This window comes from Furipterus horrens, unplaced genomic scaffold (genome assembly GCF_987537825.1).
Source record: "Furipterus horrens unplaced genomic scaffold, mFurHor1.1.pri manual_scaffold_16, whole genome shotgun sequence".
NCBI lineage: Eukaryota > Metazoa > Chordata > Mammalia > Chiroptera > Furipteridae > Furipterus > Furipterus horrens.
The window spans coordinates 13,506,368-13,522,292 of NW_028327186.1; the positions used below are offsets into that span (position 1 = coordinate 13,506,368).

At 46.0% G+C, this 15,925-nt stretch overlaps 1 protein-coding gene across 1 annotated transcript; it reads left to right on the plus strand.

Annotated features, from left to right (window-relative positions):
* The first annotated feature begins 1,265 nt into the window (after positions 1–1,265).
* FBXO22 (F-box protein 22) lies at positions 1,266–10,364 on the plus strand. The gene is made up of 7 exons (XM_090263802.1): positions 1,266–1,508; positions 1,619–1,757; positions 4,215–4,302; positions 5,102–5,197; positions 6,693–6,857; positions 7,550–7,715; positions 9,841–10,364. Exons 1-7 carry the CDS (start codon positions 1,366–1,368, stop codon positions 10,256–10,258), a joined length of 1,215 nt encoding a protein of 404 aa, XP_090119928.1. The 5' UTR covers positions 1,266–1,365; the 3' UTR covers positions 10,259–10,364.
* Positions 10,365–15,925: the final 5,561 nt, after the last annotated feature.

The following is a 15,925-nucleotide window of genomic DNA, read 5'->3' on the forward strand; positions in this document are numbered from 1 at the left end:
AGGGACAGCGAGAGACCCGAGCAGCGGCGTGTGCAGGTGTGTGCTCGGGCCGCCCTCGGCCTCCCCTCCCCGGACTCATTCTTTAGCGGGAACCCTTCCCGGCCGCCCTTGGCTCCCCAGCGCTAACGTTCTGCTCCCTCTTCAGGGCGCCCACACGGGTGTCCGCGCAGCTCACGGGAAGTCCGGGGGCAGCGATACCCCGGGCGCTCTAAGTCCAGGCTCTGCTCCGCCTCTTGGAGATTTTTCCTGTGTGGACTTGACTTTTGGGTTGAAAGTTCCGTCTGGGCGTGCGGTCGTGCCGCCCCACCCAGAGGTGGGTCACGGTCCTGTCTCCCACGGCCTCCGCGGGTGGTGTGGGGACCTCTAGGGGCCGCCGGCCTGCTCCCCGCGAGCGTACTGCCCCCCACTTCCTTGCCTAGCCCTGGGGCCACCCCGAAACTAACGGAGGATGAAAAGCCTGAAACCAACAAGTGACTTGGGGTGCCCGGGAGAGTCCAGGAGGCCCTTTTAGGCTTTGATGGCCCACGTTACTTTCCTCATACTGAAACATTATTTGCCATTTTCAGTCTCATTCTCAGACGCTCAGTGGAGTTTTCCCGCGGCCCCGTGACGTCACGTCGCCGCCGAGTGTGCAGCAGCCCACCCGGCTGCCTGCTGTCCAGCCAGAAATTAGGTTTGCGAAACGAAAGCAGGTCGCTATTCACGACTGCGGGGGAGTTATTTTTTCATAAAAATGTTGTTAATGTGTAATGGGTTTAGTACTTTACTATTAAAGTGCTGTAATATGGTAAATATTAACAGACACAACCCACAGAAGCCAGCTCTTTGGGGTCGTCAGTAGCAGCTCTGAGGCCGGAGGCTTGAGACCCGCGGGGAAGCGGCCGGGGGGCGGGGGCGGTCCGGGCACAGGCGCGTGCGCTGTGCTCGCTGCACCCCAGCCCGGCTCGCATCGGAGTCGGGGAACGCAGCCCGCGGGGCGCCCCGGTCCGAGGCAGCAGGCCTGCGGGGGGCGCCAGGTGCGCCGATGCGGTGCGGGGCCGGGCTGGGGGGCTGGGCTTGCGGTGCTAACGGGCGCTGGGACTGTGGAGACGCGCCAGCACGGCAGCCTGTGGTCGAGTCAGGGAAGGAGAAGCAAGGCAGCCGCGCGTGTGGCGCCGCCGGGCGCCCGAGGTCCCGCTGTGACTGCCGGACTGACGGCGGAGCTGACAGCTCCCCGCGGCGCCGGAAGCCTGCTGCCGGAAGTCCCAGCCCCCGCCCCCAGCCGGAAGTGGCCCTCGCGCCTGCGCAGCGCGCCCTGGCCGGGAGCTGGTGCTGCATCGTAACCCCGCGGAGCGGTGTTCCAGCTCCCGGAACCGGCGGGGAGGGATGGAGCTGGCGGACGGTGGCGGTGACGCGGCTCGCGGCTCGTCCGCAGACCCACGGAGCGCCTTCGTGCTGAGTAACCTGGCGGAGGTGGTGGAGCGTGTGCTCGCCTTCCTGCCCGCCAAGGCGCTGCTGCGGGTGGCCGGGTGAGGAGCGGCGGCGGGCTGGCCGGGGTTTGCCCCGAGGGCGTGCGGGCGCGGTCGGGCGGGGGTCGGGCAGGACGCCCGCTCACAGCCCTTTGTGGTCGCGCCCCCAGCGTGAGCCGCCTGTGGAGGGAGAGCGTGCGCAGGGTGCTGCGGGCCCAGCGCGGGGTGGCGTGGATCGCGGCGGGCCCGGCGGACGGCGGCCACCCGCAGGAGCACTGCTTGGTCCGCGTCGCAGCCCAGGAGCTCGAGGCAAGTGAAACGGGGTCACCGGCCTCCGCAGGGTGGGGGCGGTCAGCCTTTGAGAGCTCAGTCTGTTTTGATCCCGGTTTCCTACATGGGCTTATTTTTTATAAATTAGGAGCGTTTTCTCATGTCATGAGAAGATTGTAAATGTCCGGCTTAGTGACTGTACTGTAAGGATGTGCCGTGATTTTATTTGATCAGCCCTCAAATGTTGGGAACTGTATGTATCCAGATTTTTGCTATTGTGTTAATTCTATGCAGAACCTTTCCTTTACCAGCTTCCCTTGAAGCAAGTATTGTTGTCACTTTTTTGCAGGAAAGGCAACTGGGTCTCTGTAGTTTAGTGTCACACGCAGAAGCCAAGAAGTAATCTTAAACCCAAACATTCCAAACCCCAATCCAGTACTTTTGTGGTGGAGCCTGTTGAGCACAGGTGCCAGTGAGGCATCTCACCTGGAGTGGGAGGAGCCATAGGAGAAGAATTTGCCTCCCTTAGACTTGAGCGTGCGTTACATACAAACAAGGGCACAGCATAGCCGCTGTACAACTGTCAAAGTCCGGGAATTATCACTGATACGTTTCTAACATCTAACCCTCATACTCCATTCACATTTCGCCATTTGTCCCAGCAATGCAAAAGGATTCGGTTTACAGTTTTATGTTGCATTTATCTGTCCTGTTTCTTGAATCTTTGATCTGGAACAGTTTCACAAGCTTTCCTTGACTTTCACAACTTTGAGATGTATGTAAGTTACAGGCCAGTTATTTTGTAAAGCATTTAATGTTTCTTAGATTCGGAGTCTGTATCTTTGGCAGGAATATCCCAAGCGATGCTGCTGTTCTCATGGCAGCCTATCAGGCATCATATGGTTTCCATTTGCCTCATCTCCGGTGATTACTTTTGATTCTCTTACTAACCTTGTGTTAGCTAGGAGCTGCTACTGTAAAATTACTCGTTTCCTCTGTAATAAATATTTGGTGGGGAGACAACTTTGAAACTATGTTGATATACTGTTTCAATGTATTCATTTATTTACTTATGTCTATATATTTTCTTAGACTCCTATTTTATTCAATGGGATATTAACTGCTACTATCAGTATTTTGGTCCCCAGATTGTCCGCAGTTTAGCTGGCAGGAGACCCGTCAGCTGGCTTCAGTGGTTTTTAGAAATGGCTCCATCGTCTTTGAACACTTTGGAGCACAGGATGTTCTAAGCTCATCTTGGGGTTTGCCTGCTTCGGCCCTGGAATCAGCCATTTCTCCAAAGAGCCCTTGTTCAGTTTAGTGGAAATTGGTATTGGGAAGCCAAGATCTGGACAACTTGTTGCTGTTGAATGGTGTGTGGCTCCAAAGCCTAGTCAGGGGACAGAGCCAAGGAATATGTACAGTATATACATATATATACACATATATATGGAAACATAGGTTTATCCTATTCTAATCCAACACAGGATTCTTTCCAGTTTTCTCTCAGCTCTTATTTGTCTTGCCCTTTTGGACAATGAGAAACCTGGCTTTTATCACTCTTAATATAGTTAGATATTAGATAAATGCCCTGTAAATATTTCCCCTTTTCCCATGTGTGTAAACCCTGATGTATACCCATACATCTTGTCCAATCCTGAGGCCACCACAGGGTCACCATCGTGTGTCTGTATCTTTGGAGTTTGTATAAACAGAATCTAATATGAGACATCTTAACATTCCCTCAAAATATAATGGATCAACATTTTTCATTTAATTAACATTGAGACTTTGCTATATGCTAACTACCTCATTCCATTCTGCTAGTGAAATATCTTTGAAAATAACCAGCTTAGAAGGAAACATATATTCACCCTTTTCATTTAATTCAGCCAGTTCTCACTGTCATGTGAAGTTTAGTGGAAAACAGGAGTTTGAATAAGCCCAGCTCCTAAGTGGTGGCTTGCTGGGATGTAAGACGTATTGCATGTGAGGTCCACTGTCTGGAGGGAGCCCAGGAAAGGGCTTTGTGGAAGAGGAGGAGGCATGTAAGCTGTCTCTTGGGGGACACAATCCTGAATCACTTCAAGTGGGAAAGGGAGAGAGCTGCAGGAGGCTATGTAAAGGTGTGTGTGTGTGTGTGTGTGTGTGTGTGTTTGTGATCATAAGGGAAACATGCTGTGGGAGTGTAGTTGGAGTGAAGTCCTGGAATATTTCATTTGATGGGCCATGAGATGAGGGGGGTGAAACCGTCCGTGCCTTCCCTCTGTCGCTGAGCCGTTCCTGTTACTCTGACGCCTGCTCGGGTAAAGTCAGATAAATGAGCTGAAAATGAATGAACCCAAGTGAAAGCCGGAAGTGGGTGGACTTGGAATGCCGGCAGCAACCTGAAGGAGGGCAGGGCAGCCGCAGCGTGGACCAGGGTGAGACTTTAAGGGACCGCCGAAGCGCTCATGGATTCATGCGACCTAATTCCGATTACTCTTTTCTTTGCAGCATGTTCACATCTTCCCGCAGACAGTTCTTTACATGGCTGATTCTGACACTTTCATTAGTCTGGAAGAGTGTCGAGGCCACAAGAGAGGTGAGTATCAAAAGAAAAAATTGTGGTGTTTTTGTTTTCTTCTGTATCATGTTTGGAGTTAAATATTATCCTAGTCCTGATGGTTACTTTCTGATGCTGTGGGCCTACCCTCTATACAGAGTGCATGGATATATTGTCTTTGAATGTTGAAAAGCTGTTTTTGCTTTAAAGATTGATTTTTGAACCTTGCAGTACAATTGAAACAATTCCGTTAGGTATTTTTCTCATTTTGAAATACTTTAATCCTCCAGGCCATTCTTTTTATTATTAAAACAGGATGTGTATCTTAGTCTATTCAGGGTTTTTATTGTGTTGGAGGGTGGGGACCTGTTTGCCACAGTTATGTGTAGACGCAGCACGTTCTTGGCTTGTTGCGAGGAGCCGCAGCCTGCCGTGTGTCCCAGGCGGGCACACCGAGACCGGAGTGAGGCCGAGACAGTGGGCAACACAGACGACTGTTTATGCAGGGTCCTTGCGCTTTCATAGCAGCTGAACAGAAAGGTGCAATAGCAAATCTAAAGTTTAGCTGCTGAAGCAAAGTTTGACTTCATGGGAGCGAAAGCTGTATATGCACAAAGCAGAAAGGTAAACTGGTGATGCTGAAAGGTCAAGTTTAAAATTTAAAATGGGCCTGAAACAGGAACATGTTTGTTTTCATCAAAGTTTTCAAGCTTCTGTGTAAAGCATTCTGGCGTAAAATGACTTAAATTTTATTCAGTGTTTGCCTTTTTCCCTCCACACCATCAGACATGACCTTAACATGGATGACATTTAATACTTTTGCACTGTGTTATTACAGCAAGGAAAAGAACGACTATGGAGACGGCCCTTGCCCTGGAGAAGCTGTTCCCGAAACAGTGCCAAGTTCTGGGGATCGTGACCCCAGGGATTGTAGGTGAGAGAAGCGGCACCGGGATCGTTTCCTGCCCTGCATTACTGTGGGGTGCTGTCGATCGATCGGTGAACTGCCTGTAGCCTTAGAGGGTGTTTGTATTTTTGGCCATCCAGAATACACTGACTGTAGTCGCTGTGATTAGTATTTCACATCTCAGGGCTGTCTGCACACCAGCTGTGCTGCGTGTCCCCCCAAGGACCGTTCAGGACAGGAAAAACCTCTGTATTCTGCCCTCCCCCAGTCAGCCGTAGTGAGCACGCTCACTGTCGCCGTTCCTGTGGAGCGAGGGGGGGGGGCCTCGCCAGGAACTGCTGTTTCTCTGCCTGCCTCCCACTGTTTGAAGTTGATAGCATAAGTCGTGCCCTTCTCCAGGTTTGCCGCCGTGATTCTTTTGCTAGTTTTTATTATTTTTTATTGTTTTCTGTAGCAGGTGGGAGGCAGACACTCTGTTGAGGCAGACGCGGGGCAGCGGGGCAGCTGCCTGGACTGGGATCTGGCTGCACACCTGCTCCCTGTCTGACTGCATAGGACCGGCCCTCACGGGAGCAGCCTCCCTGCCTGGGAAATGGGGGCGCCGCAGTGTCGTCCTTGGAGGGTTGTGACAGCAAAATGAGTTAACACGTGGAAAACAGTTAGAACTGAGATGTGCCAGCAGCAGTGAGTTAACGGTAGCTATTATCTTTGCTCGACTCAGTAGGGATGCCTGCTGGGCATTTCTGGCCTTCACTGGGAGACTTTTAGTCTCAATCTGAGTCTTGGACGGTGAAGTGCAAAGGATTTCAGGTATTTACAGACGATTCAGGGTAACTGGCTGGACTGTTTCCTCTCTGCTTCCATCAGCTCCCCACATTGGGGGTTAGGACTTTGTATAAATTCTGGGGGAGATACAGTTTTGTTTCTGACACCTGCCTTTAAATTTCACAATGTATTACATATTCCATGTCAGTACATATATCTGTCATTATTAATGGCTACATTTGATTGTATACATGTAGCTTTTAATCTAAACACCAGTGTTGAACATTTTGACTTTTCATTTGTTATTAAAAATTCTCTGATAAAAGTGTTTTTCTGTATGTATGTGAGTATGTGTACGTATTTATTTTCAGGATAAATTTTTTAAAGTAGAATTGCTGTGAAGTATTTACCACCACACCAACTTTTTATTTAGAAGAACTTTAAACCTATAGAAAAGTTGAAAGAATGAATGTTCAGCACCCACATACCCTTCATCTAGATTCACCATTTGAAAAAGTTTTGCAACGTGTGCCTGTTCTGTCTTTGTTTACAGACATCACGACTATACCACTAACAATTTCAGAGCTGAGAACTGGCTCAGACAGTGGTCTGTCAGCTTGTTTGCTGTCTTAGTGATCTAGGTGGGCTGGGTAATTTACACTGTTCTGATTTTTTGTTTGTTTGTTTTTGTTTTTGTTTTTTTGAAATTTGAGTTTTTATTGAATCTGTTGACCAAACTGCTTAACTTTTTCCCTAGTGACTCCAATGGGATCAGGTAGCAATCGGCCTCAGGAAATAGAAATTGGAGAATCTGGTTTTGCTCTACTATTCCCTCAAATTGAAGGAATAAAAATACAACCCTTTCATTTTATTAAGGATCCAAAGAATTTAACACTAGAAAGACGTCACCTCACTGAAGTAGGTAAGTGACTGTTATTTACCATTAATTTCCCACCTTGTTGATTGATTTTGTTAGTCTGAATACAGCACACGTTACTGGAGCTGTGGGTAATTCCATTGAGTGATCAACAGGCTAGTGCCGTACATTTCAGGTTTTAGAAAAGGCAGACTGTCAAGCAGGGACCTACTAGGACATGCCACTCAGGAAGTATTGAGCATTGAGGCTCACCTGGATTGTCACATCAGGATCCTTAATTATAACTTCAAAGACCCCTTTTCCAAATTAGGTCACACCAGGTACTTGATGAGGATGTGTTTTGGGAGGAACCACCATGAGCCACCCCAGATGCTGAGTGCCTTTTCTCCCCATTTCCCCTGGATCTTCAAGTTCGCACTGCTGCTCACTGTGTTCTGTGTGAACCAGGGGCGCTGCTCCCTCATCTAGCTGCTTGCTCATGTGCCTGGAGCGTTGATTGTGCTATTTTCAAATAGCCATTTAGTTTTTTTAACAGGGAAAAATTGTAGCAGAGATTTTGAGTTGTGTTGTAGTCTGGAAAACTTGACAGCTTAAGCACTAAATTGCACATGACTGGAAGTACAAGTGTTAACAGTAACATTTTATTTCTAAAATGTGGAAAATAAAGTTTTAATAAAGTAAATTAAAAATTCCTGTTTTAAGGCTACATCTCATCGCTGCTCTCCGTTTCTCGGCAGGCCTTCTCGATAACCCCGAGCTCCGCGTGGTCCTGGTGTTTGGCTATAACTGCTGTAAGGTGGGAGCGAGCAACTACCTGCAGCGAGTGGTCAACACTTTCAGTGACATGAACATCATCGTGGCTGGAGGCCAGGTGGACAACCTGGCCTCGCTGACCTCTGAAAAGTATGTCTGTGCCTGACAGGGTCCATCCTCGGGCTTTTGTTGCCTCGGTTCTTTTTAAAAACAAGTTTAAAGACTTGTTAACCTAACAGTTCATTCCATTTCACAAAAGATGCAGGCGGAGGGGCTTACTCAATATAACTCTGCTTACAGTTGGAGAATGAGATTTATGTGTGTTGTCCTTTAACGGCTGATTCTTAGTTGGACTCATACGCTCCTCAGAAGTAGTTTTCAACGTTATCTACTAAGGTTGCCCTGGACAGATCTGACTCTGCGGGGCCAGCATGTCACTTCCTCTCCAGTTCCGTTCCCTCCCCTAAAGGGAATCCATGGTTCAAGAGCCGCTCTTCTGGTTGGGCTTCTCAGAGCCTCTGATGTGCTTAGTGCCTTCAGAATCTCCTAGAGCGGGAATGACACTACCTGTGGCGATTCTCAGATCTCTTTGGCCCCAAAACCTGTTTCCATGGAGCATCTGCAGGCCCTCCTGCACTACTTGGTGGGTGTCCTTGGAATTCTGTACTAGATCCTTTGAACAGCTTTGTCAGACTCAACGATAGGTAATCTTTGATTTTGTTACTCAAGGCTCTGCTTTCAAAGATAAAAAATATCTGCTCTTCTGTCAGGAGAGGCATTGCTCCCTTTCTCTTCTGAATGCAAGTAGGCAGTGTTTTGAGTCTGGGCTAGTTAAGTGAACAGAAACACCAACTGCTTCCAAGAGCAGGAAGGCGAGGCTTCCTGCCAACGCCAGTATTTGTCCCTCACGTTCCTGTTCAGTATTTTGATCTGAGAGTAGTGACGTGGAGGATGGTTAGAGATCAGTATTTCTTGGGGCAGTGTCAGTCACCCCAGGTGTGTTGTCGTTCACTGCCCCCCTTGGCCTTCGCGGGCAGGTCAGAGAAAGCAAAGAGCTTTCCCTGAACTGGCATCAGGGAAGAAGGGAGGACGGCCAAGTGCACCGAATTCCAAGCAGTGCTAGCCTGTCAGCCTGGCTGTCTACAAATCTGTGCCTGGTATACCTCGTTCACCTGCCTAACACAGGCAGTGCCCCTCACGTGGCAAACTTTAGTGTGGTCTTCATACTGGCTCAGTGCACGAGAGAAGCCGTGTGCATAAATGAGTGCTACATTTTAATGGGTGTTCAGATACGTGCCTCCCCCACCCCCCAAAAAGATGGGGTCAGTAATTCTTCAAGGCAAGAAATTGACAACACATACTGCGACTGTACAGAGAAGAAATGCCTCCAAGTCAAAGGAGCAGCAGGAGACTTGAGAAGGTGGCTTCTGCCCCTCAGACCCTGGTTTTGCCACCAACTGGCTTTATTGTGGTGGTCACTTAAGCTTTTTGACTTTTAGTTTCTCATTAACCCAGTGACTCTTGCCTGTTTCATAGCCTCAGATGTTGGTAAACATGATAGAAATATAAGGTACTTTTTTTCCCCCAGTGGGTGTTCACTGCGTTATGCCCTGTCATTTTATTGGCAGTGCATTTTTTTTTTTATTAAGAATGAAATATTTCATTAAAAATATCAGGCAAATGCAACACAAAAAAAGGAAATACGTTTTAACCTTCAGATTAAGCTTAATTTTAGGCTGGAAACAAACAAGACCCAGCAATATAATCATATTTCTTTATGTACCAAACAACATAAAGCTAGAAATATCCTCCATGATTGAATATTTATAGCTGAGGTAAGGGGGGAAAAGGTACAAGGGTGCAAATACCAGAAAGCTTCGTTTACTAGACATCATTGTGTATATGAATAAAATTGTAACGTTACTTTTAAGGAAGCGAGAAAGGTAACGATACCCCTCTAACGCCCAGGGTTGGTTTCAGGAATCTTTGTGGAGCTGCGTTTGTGCCTGTGTATTTGTGACTGAGAGGCTAGGGGGTTTCCCTGTCCGCAGAGGTGCCTTCTGCATCCCTGTAATGTATGTATTCCGGTAGTGTAGTCTCTTGCCCTTGCCACACTCTTCCTGGAAGGTGAGCCTCCGACTAGGTGAGGGCTGCTAAAGGCAGTAGCTCCCAGCCAGGGAACCAGGAGGATTTTTCTCTTCTTCCACACATTAAAATTTGAGTTTTGTTTTTTTGCTTCATGATGAATTGCCTCTGTTCTCATTTACTTTTCCAGGCACCCCCTGGCTATCGACGCCACCGGGGTGGTTGGGCTGTCCTTCAGTGGCCAGCGGATCCAGAGCGCCACAGTGCTTCTCAACGAGGACGTCAGCGACGAGAAGACCGCCGAGGCGGCCATGCAGCGCCTCCGGGCCGCCAACATTCCAGAGCAGAACACCGTTGGCTTCATGTTCGCGTGCGTGGGCAGAGGCTTTCAGTACTACCGAGCCAAGGGGAACGTGGAGGCGGATGCTTTCAGGAAGTGCTTTCCTAGTGTTCCTTTGTTTGGCTTCTTTGGAAACGGAGAAATTGGATGTGACCGCATAGTCACCGGGAACTTTATCCTGAAGAAGTGTAACGAGGTAAAGGATGACGACCTGTTCCATAGCTACACAACAGTCGTGGCACTCATTCACCTTGGGTCGCCTAAGTAAAGCCGCCTGGGAAGTGGCTTTCACAGCACAGACCTTTGGGTTCTTCCTTCCCAGAAAATGGGGCCCTGGAATATATGTATTTCAAACTAAAACAGCTTTACACGTATTTGTTTTGTAGCTTTGATGCTCTAAAGGTTTCTTTGGGGTATTTTTAATATAATAGAAGGACAATTTTGTGTGTAACTTCATGCAGAACAAGGGCTGGGAGGTGTTGCATCAGGCACAAGCAAACCAATCACGGCTGTCGCACCAGGTTCTGTGTGCATGTGATTTGAACTAGTCTCCTGCAGAGAGGATCGAGGGAAGGGTTCCTTCGTAGGAGGATGGCGATTTCAGATGTTCAATGACTACCTCGGCGCTGTCAGATGATCTTTTAGCAGAATCATGAAAACATTTTCCTCCCTTAATGAGGGAGGAAAATATTCAGATGGCTTGAGAAACCTTTCTCTGCTTTACGATATTACCAATTTTTTTCAGAAGCTGTAACAAAATTATGACTTTTTACTTATTTGATAAATACTGAAGAACTATTTTTGTTTTGGTACTCGAAAGTTGCTTAGTGAAATAAATTGCCAAGACTAATAAGCGGTATTTTATTATTCTGTAAGAAAATAATAGGCTGTTTTGCAAGACAGAAATTACTGTCAGTCTTGTGTAAGCCACCTTCCCCCCGGGCTTCATCAGAGGGCACCTGGTGTTAGCACATCCCCCTAACCCACTGCCCACACCGCTGTTGTCGGGCTCAGTGCTCCGCACAGGACTGTAGGAAACTCTAAGGTAAGTGGGACCAAATGTGTTACCATTCCTGCTAACAAGAATATATACTACTAGGAAGTAGAAAACATTGGCAAGAGCCAAGAAACTGCATTTAAGATTTTGGCACTAAGTGTGTATGAAGCATTTCCATTTCATAAACAGTTTGTATAAAAGTTATTGTTCTCTAGTGACTCATCACAGCCTGCAAAAAAGGTAGGATGCATAATTACAAGAAACTGGAAGAAAATCTATTCATTAATTTTAAATGCAAATGATCAAAATGAGAATTTTGAGACCATGTTGAGACCATTTTCTTAACATTTACAGTTTCCCAGTCTAACTAAACTAAATTCAATCACCATACTGTCGGGTAGCTTTGCTCTGAGAAATCACCCGGAGAACAGTCTAGGATTTTACATGAGATTTATTGAAGGAAGAGAGAAAAGTAAGAAGGAACTCCCAGACCTACTCAATGGCCCATGGTAAGCAAGGAAAGGGAGAATGGAGACACCAGTTCACTTCGAGGACCCATATGAATTTCTTACTTGGATCCTTGCAGGCGCCATCTCCACACCTTTCCAAACACATTACGGTTAGGGTGAGTTTACCCATCAACAGTTTCAGCAGGTTCATTTGCATATGACTAGTTTGTTTACGTCAAAAGTGGCAGTCCAGCTGCCCCTATACCATGAGTTGCAAATAGAACCGAATTTTATTTAGAAAAGGAGGTATACTAAGCTGCCCTCTCATGTTACTGTCCAGTTTTAAAAGTTATGATATATATCACACTTTAAGACTTAATTTTGCCTTTCTGAATAATTCAAGAATGTTATATAAGTTTGTGGAGAAAATGAATTCAAATACTGAGCTCATAGACAAGAGTTCCACAGGGTTTCTTAAAAAAAGAAAAATTATCTTACAAACTGTCACATAGCCTTGCTCTGAGAAACCAGGGGAAAAACAGTTTAGGATTTTACACCGAGATTATTAAAAAAAGAAAAAGGGTTTAGAGGTAGGGAGAAAGTGCACAGAAAAAAAAAAAGGCAGGAGAAATTTAAAAGAAATGGGAAGAGAAAAAAGAATAGAAGCAGAGACTTCCACATAGCCACGCAAGCCCATAAAAACTACCTGTCTTGTTGGTTGCAGGTGCCGATGGCACACTTCTCTGAACATACATCTCGGTTAGGGTGAGTTTACCCATCAACACTTTCGGCAGGCTAATTTGGATACTATTTATTTGCATACAGCAAAAGTCTGGCAGGCAGTCCAGCTGCTGCCATGTTCTGACATTTCCAGTCTTGTTTGTAATAATAAGAATGATGCTGAGGTCCAGTGTCAGGGATGGAGGGCTTAGAGGAAAAGGGCGTCACAGTCATTCTGGCTACTTCCTGTTGACATAGAGGCGTAGTTAGAGTGGATATTTCCCTCCATATCTATATCTCCGATGGTATGGAGGAGTAGACAGGAGCATGAGGGTGTGAGCTGTCTGCACTGTATTGATGGTTCTTTTGATGAAAGATTACAAGGAGTCACAGGAAGCAAGATCCTAGAATGAGAGCTAAAACTAGTTTTAGCAAAAGTGTAAGAAGGGGTTGTAGGGCTTTTACTCCCATTCAAGTGGTGTGTGTCTCAGCCTGGTGGGTGGGCTGGTAGCGGTAATAGGTTGCCTGTGCTGTAGCTGCATTGACAGTCCTATGAATAAAATAGTATAATTAATAGTGGTGCTGTGTGGTGGATTCAGGGCTTGATTCCCATCAGCTTCAAGGAAGAATGTGTTGTCCACGGGACATCACAGGGGCCAATCTATTGTTCCGCCAGCTGCTGGTCAGGGCCTTGAGTTTTCCAGGTCTTCAGTAAGACTCAGTCCCCTGGCTGGAATTGGTATGGTGGCTCATCAGGCAGACAGACAAACCTGCAATGAGAAAACTTGTGCAAAATGGTTAATTAACATAACAATACAAACCAGTCATAGTCTGTAAGACTGTCTTTTGGGAAGACATCCAGTGGCAAGGCCCTTTTTTTGAATGACATTTAACAGCTGTAATTTGACAGATTCTTCTTGCCTGTACGTTGAGCATCTCTGATGATGTCACAAACCCAGTTTCAACTTCCAAATGAAAATAAACTTTGAAGACAGTTAGCTGCACTGGTCTATAGTCCACCAGATGAGCATTGTGATTTTCCTTAACTCATTATTTTTCTCCTTAAGATCACCCTCATTGACATTAAAGAGACTGTATTAAGTCCAGTTTTAATTTAGCTTGTTTGTTTGCATGAACACAAGAGCAGATATTGATCACATATGAACTTTAAGTCTCCTTTGCTGGAACTCACACAGGGAACCTTCAGATTGACTGTTTAGTCCGCCCTTCAGGGCAGAGAAGCTGAGCCACACACCTGCCACCTGGCCTCACCTGTAAACACCTGCTTCTTTGAAGTCCTTTGGATTTTCTGTTGTGCCTTAAGGTTCTTTTTAGCCATCCTTCAGGAAAGCAACCTTCGTTCCTTCCCCAGAAAGACTACCATGAACCGCACAACCCACCAAGGTACCAGCTTTTTCCTCGTGGGCTTTCATTAGCTTTGAAAGTTAATCCCAGTTCCTCAGGGCTTTTTGGTAACAACCAGAGCCCAGGCACTCCTCCTTCAGGCATGACGTCTCAGTTGACAAAACCCCTGTTAACAATCTGTCTTATTAGTTTCATGCAAAGACTCACAGAGTCATCACTCCCTCCCGCAGAAGGCCAAATTCTGGAGGGATCAGGTAGGGAGAAAAATGTAAATCAGGAAGGGAGATTCTTGTCCTTCTAATACTCACTAAAATTACATCTCCATTGCCTATACTTTCTATTACTAAAAATTGTCTAACAAAACTTCCATATACCTTTCACAAACCTTCATTTTCGTGCCTTACACTCTCCCTTGTTCACTTTCCATTTATCTTTCTGTGGGTTTATTATAGTGTGGAATCATTACTATTATTGTCACTGTTCGAAGTGCAATCTGCCGCTGAGGTACTATCCTCCAAGATAAGCTTGCTGCATTAAACGTATCTAACCTACTTATTAGAAAATTTTTAAAAATGAAAATTGAGGACCTGCTGAGTATGTGGTACTCTGCTTTGTGTTTTTATCCACATAGATGGGGTGCACATGAATTTTGCTAATTATAAGTCAATAATATTTATTCATCAATGCCATCCTAGCAGGATTTTTAAAAGTTGTTTTGCTAGAAGTTATTGTGGATATTTACATTTCTAAATAAATATCCCACAAAGTCACATATATTCCATTTCTCAGGTTTTTCAATGACTCAGATTCGCTTTCTCTCTGTATGTTCCAAATAAGCGAGAATGTATTATAAACATTTAGAAGAGTTTTTAAAACATTAAAATTCATGTAAACATTAACAATTTAAGATCTCAGTATTATTTATTTTCCTAAAAGACTTTTTAAAAGATTTATTTATTTTTAGAGAGATGGAAAAGGAGGGAGAAAGAGAAGGAAAGAAACATGGATGGATGTGAGAGGGAAATGATTGACTGCCTCTTGTGCGCCCCCAACTGGGGACCTGGCCTGCAACCCAGGCCTGTGGCCTGACTGGGACACCACCAGGGGGCAGCACAGACTGACATGCACGTTCGGGAATTTTTTTTTTTTTTTTTTAATTGCGTTTGCCTCTAGCAATCTTATTTAACTGTAATTTCTCAGGTTTGGCAGGTGTAGTAAAATACCGAAGTGTAAGGATTGATGGAATCTCTAGTATCTTCAAATCTCATGACTATTGAAAAGGTATTGTTGTTCTGAATTGTTTTCAAACTTTAAAACTTATATGCCCCAGAGTCGTCGTCGTCGTCGGCAGCCGTCCGTCTCGAGAGACGATGGTGTAGCTTCTTAAGAGTCTATCTGCACCGCCGAGAATGGCTGTGCAGTCCGACTCGGGAGTGACACGGTATCTGTCTCCTCCCGTGTTGAATCGACATCTTGCGATGACGCTGGAGTGTCCTCTCCAGTGAAGCTGAAGCTACAGAGCCTGGGCAGGGTGATATGGAGGGTCTGCTGTTGCCCATGCAGCAGACCCCCCCTCTCTTCGCAGCTGAAGGGTCCAAGGGAAAGACGGAGTCGATACAGCTTGGCTTCAGGTGCGCCGCAGGAGTTGCCGGTGTTGACTACAACGTCAAACCGCCTTAGGGACTCCGGCTCCGGATTTTCTGTCGGGGTTTACTCCCTTAGCCTTTCCCCTGAAGAGGTATGCCGCAAGGCAGCGGAGGTTTTTTGGAATCAGAGTTTTCCTTCTCTGATGTGCCCTGACTGGAAGATCGAACCAGCGACACTTAGCTCGCAGGCCGACGCTCAATCCACTGAGCCAAACCAGCCAGGGCTATGCCCCAGAGTAACTTAAGCATAATATGTAGACTTTCACTGGATTTCTTCTATGCACCTGGGGATTTTTTATTTCACATTACCACATAAAATGGTTGCACCTACATTTTTAATGAATCATTATTTTTAAAAGATCACTTAAAATGTTCATACAAAAGATGTTAGCATTTAATTTCCACACTTCTCTCTCTAGAGGGCCTTTATAGACAGCTATTCTAAAGTTCCCTTAAAGTAGCATAGCACCTGAATCAAAAAATTGTATAAGACTACAGAGATCCCAGGTAAACTGAAGTGGTGTTCCAAGTCCCCTGTTCGCAAAGTTCAAAATGCTTGTCCTGCTATTTTGATTTGCATTGAACTGAGTGCTTTTCAAAGGTTTTAATAAAGTCTTTAGAGTTCTATTAGATGGGGAAAAATGGGGTGATAATTTGGCCAAGTGATGCCAAGGGTGAGTTTTTTTTTTTTCTTTTACACTTTTTCAAGTGTAGTTGAAATATTGCCACCACCTGTAAGAAAACTATGCCCCCTTCCC

Coding starts and splice junctions, on each gene's coding strand:
- FBXO22 (XM_090263802.1), top strand. CDS start 1,366: ATGGAGCTGGCGGACGGTGGCGGTGACGCGGCTCGCGGCTCGTCCGCA. Junction 1,758..4,214: donor TCGCAGCCCAGGAGCTCGAG/GCAAGTGAAACG, acceptor TTTTCTTTGCAG/CATGTTCACATCTTCCCGCA. Junction 6,858..7,549: donor ACGTCACCTCACTGAAGTAG/GTAAGTGACTGT, acceptor GTTTCTCGGCAG/GCCTTCTCGATAACCCCGAG.